A 6,470-nucleotide genomic window follows, 5' to 3' on the forward strand; every position below is an offset into this window, starting at 1 on the left:
CAAACTTGGTCTGGATGCTTGTTTAGTAAGTTGCTTGGAGGAGTACGAACATGGGCCAAATTTGATGAAAAACTAGGTCACAGGAGCTAAAAACAAAAATGAATTGTTATGTCTCTAGTGGCTACTGTTGTTATCTAAATATCCTGGAAATTTCTCTGCAATTTTGTTATGATGATTTCTAAGTAAAGTTCGAATATTGGTCAACTAGAGTCAAAAACTAGGTCACACTGCCCAAATATAGAAAAACCTTGTTAACAATCTAGCGGTCACATGTTTGACTCAATTGTCATCAAACAAATGCTTGTCTAAGTAATTGCTTGACTGAGTTTGATGGGTAAGGTAAGCGATCAATGGCCATCTTGGCCCTCTTGTTTTGTCTCTAATTACGGCAAGTATCAACACAAATTTATTACTTTTCCCTAAATATCTAATAAGTTCCCTGAATTCCCCGACCTTTTTCTATCTTTAGAGGAGTATTCGTTTGGGTTTCATTGTTATTCGTCAACAAGGCTAGCGTTATCGTTTTTCAATAGACAAATGGACCAAGAAAGTATACATGATATTTTTAATTTGATTAGATATAAAATACAATGAATAAACTATTATTTTTAGAAATATTAGCCATTTTCCAACGTTTACATGTAATGTATGCACCTGTCTCTTTTGTCTGAAAAAGGACATAAAACGTTTTCTAAAATTTTATTGGCGTAAGCAAAGAATTTAATAATCACACAGAATATATAATATTAACGAAACATACAAGCAGTTTTCACTTTGCATTTGTCATGAAACATACACGACAAATAATTTGACGCTATTATAAAGTATGTATTCTACACAACATTTTTTTCTTTTTACACAATACTTAAATCAAAAACAATGATACCAGTTCTGGATACAGACGTTTACAGTTGTTTACGTGACGTCACAATGTAGCGCCAAATATCGCGTGCAAAATAAGACGAAATTATATATGTCTGCGCGCTGTACATTTGCAGTTGCGTAGCAGGCAATAGGGTTCGTAACATTTTTTCTTTGATAATGAAATTAAATAAAAAGGTCCCGGCTCGTGAAAATATGTGGCATTTTATCATGTTTCATGAAAATATATTCCATATTTCACTCAAACGAAAAAATAGCCTCTTAATATACATAGAAGATGGACAAATATAATATGTATAAATAAGAATGCTATCAACACACATGGATTAGTTAAATTCAGATATAACATGTCATCAAGATACTTATACTTTTGGCTGATATCGCCCTCCATAATTTTTTTAGGTTAATTAATTTCTCAATGAATTACAAATCAAAGTAAGTTCCTTTGTGATTGGAAGTAAGCAATATACATTTATGCACGAAGTTAGTAATTAAAAGAAATAAACTCTGGAAAAAATCGTTTAAAACACTTATTATTTAAGCACCGGTATCCATTGCAGTTTCGAAAATATCCGAGGTCGACTCATTCTTTTCCGTGGCAAAGCGTATGAAATAATTGATTATTTCTTCAACAGGAATACGTCCGTTTACAGGGTTAAAAGCCAGGAACATTTCATCGTCTTTTGCAGTATCATTGTGTTGAGATGCAAACATGTCAGTCAGAAATTCTTCTTTTGAAATGAAAGAATCATTGTTCAAGTCCATTGTTTCGCACCAGCCTGAAATGTAGTCACGTATCATCTCAATGAAAATACTTTTGTCCGCTTCATATCTTTCCTTCATCATTTCTGTAAAGTCAACTTTTGTGATTTCCTTCGTATTGTTTAACATAATAGACCTCCATATCCGGTCCATTCTCTTTTCGATTTCTGTCAGGTGTTCGTCACTCAGGTAGTCAAGATCTTTGTAAAATTTCCTGTTATAAATATCATCGTGGTTATTGAAATATTTAAAGTTACATTAAATAAATATGTAAACATATTTTTACGTCGGCCTAAAAATCAAACATTCTACAGTTTCATTAACCTGTTTAAAAGTTTTGTTGTAAATCTCATCAAATATTATTCATAAATTAGGATTTTAAACGGGAAACCCCACGGTAACACTAAAGTTCGTATACGAATTTTAACATGCAAATGAAGACTATAATGAGCTCGTGTATGCGCTACGTCACAGTTTTATAGTTGCTATCCGGAACACAACAAATGTGATATTTTCTTGTGCAAACACACTTTAACCGTTTAAGCTTCACGGTGCACTAAACCTGGGGTTCAGTAAAAGTAATATAAATTTGTATGAAAACATCCGTTACAATGCGGAAATATACCGTTAAATTAGGACAGCCACTTATAATCATGTTTGTTGATTTAATATTGATGTACGGATGATTCGAAGGCGGAGTTTCTCATGCAAATAGAAATTGTACTACCCATTTCGCCACAATGAGGTTGTCCATTTTTATGCTTATAAAACTCATTTTGGTTGTCTGGACACCAAAGTAAGATCTGGAGTCGATATAAAACCCAATTTATTAATGAAATGTCGCTATTTAGTTTTTTATGAAATTTATTAAATGTAACTTTAAAAGCATTTATATAGTTTCTTTGATACCATATGACTATTCAACCTTTTTTGTCATTTAAAAATCAGAAATTAAAATACATTATTTTTCTAAGCATCAGTATTTGAAGAAAGTAGCGCTACAAACATACCATTTTACTTTTAATAATACCTTTGATATGACGGCAAAAGATCGCATTGCTCCAGGTTACATTTTTTTTGGTTTTTAAAACTCTATTTTTTTTCAATTTGCCTATTTACAAATTAAAAAAGATACAAATTTCAATTTCGCTATGATTTAATTTTGAAGCTATCTTTGAGAAGATTTTCTCCTATATATTCTTAAATGAATAAAATATGAATTTGTCGTCATTTTTTGGAACTGATGACTTAATTGGCTATTTGAAAACACCTGTGCGTTATATTTGCCCTATTTACATGTTTTCGATTAAAATATATTTTCTAACTTACTTACTCAAACAGTTTAATGTCATCCATTGACAGAACGCCATCATGATTGAAATCATTGGAAGTATACAACTTTTCCCACTTTTCAATCAGGTATTCGTTTGCCTAAAAAAGACAAATATGCTGTTAAAAAGCAGAAATGTTAAAATCGTTTTCTACGGGATCATATACCTTATCAGTAATATAGAAAGTTTAAAAACAAGTTTGTTTGCTGCAAAGTACTTAAAATACAATGTCTTGGTAAACAAACAAGTGATTAAAACGTTTCGAATAGGTTTATTTCTGTTTAGACATTGAATATAATGCAGTTGACAGGACACTTGAGGCCCAATCACATGAATAAATTTAGTTTATTTCGAGAACATTCCCAGAAGCTTAGAAGCAACATAAAGAAAAAGCGTTTTTACAATCATAAACTTTCGAGAATGCCGAAAGTGAATATCATTTTAGATGAAATAAATCTCGGCTCTGATGAAAGTGAATATCATTTTAGATGAAATAAAACTCGGCTCTGTCCAATAATAAACTTACCTCGAAAAAGACAAAGCGATGCTTTAGTATGAAGAAGTATAGCCAAAGATAATGCATTGTTTGAAAGACCTCACGAGAAACTCAGCAAAACAATTAAATGGTACATGAATGAAAAAGGCAAGGTCTACAGAGCATGTCTATTCTCATGTATTGGACCGAACTCTCAACACTTTACAGACATCGTTTGAAGAAGCTGTATCTATTCTTGACGTGTCATCTTTGAAATCAAAGCCTAAAGGACAAAGAGACATTTGAAGCAGAGACACATCAAGATGAAATATTGGACAGAGCTCTCAAAGAAATGAACAGAAACACACTGTGAAGAAGCTGACAAAAACATAGACTGCAAATAAAGTTTTAGATAAAGCATAAAATTATGACAGTTATGTTCAGATAGAGCAAACGATGGAATAGTAGATTACAATTTGCAGTTGTGTAATACAGTCTGAAATGGGAATACATTTTAATGTGTGCAGCTCTATTGCAAGTAAATGATATGATGTGATGACAAACAATTATGATGAAATTTTCATTGTAGGCACACAACAAATGACTCCGATTTTGTCACAATTGAGATTTATAACACTTACTTTGCTTGTGTCTGACTCGACGTTCACAGAACCCGCAGCGGCTACAAATGAAATGTGTGGGGAATGTAACAAACACTTAATAAAATGAGAAAAAATTATAAACGTAATATTCCTCCGATAAAATTTTTAATAACAACTAAATGATTTCAAATCAGTATCAAAACAGTTTTAGACGTCGGAATATTGTACGAAAATTCTTATTGTACATATTTCGTGATGTATTTTACATGTTACCAAATGTTCTTAAAATTGCTACATTATGCATAGATTATATAAAAAAGTAAACCAAGTTTCTAAAGTGATCATGCTTCCTTATTTCTCAATTCAAATGTTAGTTGTAAAACTCGAACATGCTTCTATTTTGCAAGTGCTCTTATGTTTTAAAACTTCAAAAAGAAACATAATTAATGTGCCTGAAGATACAAATACATGTTATTATGTTTCTTGTACATAATTAAATGACATAATGGTAATAATAATAATGACAACTTTATTTAGAGGAGGTAAAACATTAAGACAAACAGATTTGTCAAACCTTATTAACAAAGCGGCCGTTTACATAACATCATATCAATCGAAGAAACTATAACATGTGAAAGAAATCATTTAATGGTAATCATATTTTACCACACATACTGAACATTCATACAATATATTTATCAACTTTCATAAAACACATAGATATGTATAATGATTCGTTTTGATTGTAGAATTACAATTATATGTAAAACCCAAACTATAAATAAAACAAAATGGTAATCTTGTTTGTTCCAAGTGTATACTAAATTTACTATGTAAGAAATAGTAATAATAAATACATTTCATTCTTTAATCAATCAAAACAATTTTTAACTTAAATAGATATACCGAAATTATATCCTTAAAAAGGAAAACTAAAGATATGATTTAGATGTAAACAAAATTTTTTATACTATTACCCTAAATTCGACAAACCTTGATACTTTTTAAGGTTCTTAACTCATACAGATTAATTGATAAAATGTTAAAATAACTGATTTCAGTCTGTCTTCTGAAAACCATATAGTTAACTTACTATTGAAATACAATACCAGTAGGCTATAAGCCTTTATATTCGTCATCGTCCACATCATATACAGACGTAAAATGACACTATATGTCTATGTGTACGAGTCTGCAATATATATATAATGCATATTCAGCTGCATGAAAATGATATACATTTAATTTTCCAGTCTAGACAATATTGTAATGTTGTATTATTCAAATACAAGCAAATGTAAAAGTAAATAATATCTTATATGTTTATAATTAAATGAAAATTAAGTAGCCTCACGCCAATGTACGAGTAATATAATAGAAATATTTTGTTGTCGTTCAAAATATAAACGTTCTATCTTATTTTCAGAAAAGAACAAGCATTGATTTTATTTGGAATGTAATAGTGACCATTGAATTTAACGTCAGTAAAAAAAAAAAATGTCTATGTTCACAGTCATTATGTTCCTTTAAAATTTTCATTATTACATTTACATGTCATTTAGTTTTAACAATATTTTATTTACAATCGTTTCATATACTAATAAATTGATTAACTAAATTTTACTGATTAATACATGTAAGCCAGCCTTTTAAACTACTTCCGTATTTCATCCCGTTTGTAATAATGAAAATAAATATACTGAAAGCTTCTGCATATATGGAGGTAAAAAGTGTTATTGTCTCTATATAAACCTTTTTTACACAATTAATTATAAACTGAACTGAAACACTTGCAACAGTTCCCTGGTTGATAAAATGTTTGATACTTATCGAATTGTATGCAACATTCTCAAAGCATTCCTTATAGGGATTTCACTGAGGTTTTTTTTACCTGACTGAAATGGAAATATTTTTTCCGTGATTTGTGTATTTTTATCTTACTTTTTACCCAGTAACCTGTGTGCAAATCTTTATCTCATTCCGTCTTCCTGTTTTTCCAGAAAAACTTTTTTATTCAAAGCTTTTTAATCAAATCCGGCTAAGAATCGCATACAAATCAGTTTTCAATTTTTCTTTTGAATATACATGTCATTTAAGTCCTTCAGTTGATATTTGTAAGATTGTTTGGGCATTACATGTTTTCGTTTGAGAAATGCTGATCAAAAGTGATCACTTTTTCGGAGCCGCTCCCTATCAAAAAGGTACATGAAGTGGGGAATGTGCCCCCTTCTGTTTTGGGAGTTTGAAGGGCGGTGATCGCCAAGAAAATTCTGGACATGTGCCAGGCTAAAAATGGCCTCAAGTCGATCGTAAGGTAACGTGTAATATACGCTGAAAAGCCATTTACTCTATCTCAATCCATTGAGAAGTTGCAGCCCTTTGATATCAGTTTTGATTAATCAAACTATGCAAAATAAT

General features: G+C 30.6%; 1 protein-coding gene across 1 annotated transcript; it reads right to left on the minus strand.

Annotated features, from left to right (window-relative positions):
* Positions 1–551: 551 nt before the first annotated feature.
* LOC132717456 (sarcoplasmic calcium-binding protein-like) lies at positions 552–5,258 on the minus strand. The gene is made up of 4 exons (XM_060700928.1): positions 5,146–5,258; positions 4,092–4,132; positions 2,978–3,075; positions 552–1,858 (listed from the first exon to the last, which is right to left on the minus strand). Exons 1-4 carry the CDS (start codon positions 5,201–5,203, stop codon positions 1,420–1,422), a joined length of 636 nt encoding a protein of 211 aa, XP_060556911.1. The 5' UTR covers positions 5,204–5,258; the 3' UTR covers positions 552–1,419.
* Positions 5,259–6,470: the final 1,212 nt, after the last annotated feature.

Source organism: Ruditapes philippinarum, unplaced genomic scaffold, assembly GCF_026571515.1.
Source record: "Ruditapes philippinarum isolate M1 unplaced genomic scaffold, ASM2657151v2 ctg14470_1_1_1_1, whole genome shotgun sequence".
In the NCBI taxonomy this organism is placed as follows: domain Eukaryota; kingdom Metazoa; phylum Mollusca; class Bivalvia; order Venerida; family Veneridae; genus Ruditapes; species Ruditapes philippinarum.

Coding starts and splice junctions, on each gene's coding strand:
- LOC132717456 (XM_060700928.1), bottom strand. CDS start 5,203: ATGATGTGGACGATGACGAATATAAAGGCTTATAGCCTACTGGTATTG. Junction 4,133..5,145: donor ACTGGTATTGTATTTCAATA/GTAAGTTAACTA, acceptor TTTCATTTGTAG/CCGCTGCGGGTTCTGTGAAC. Junction 1,859..2,977: donor GATGACATTAAACTGTTTGA/GTAAGTAAGTTA, acceptor TATTTATAACAG/GAAATTTTACAAAGATCTTG.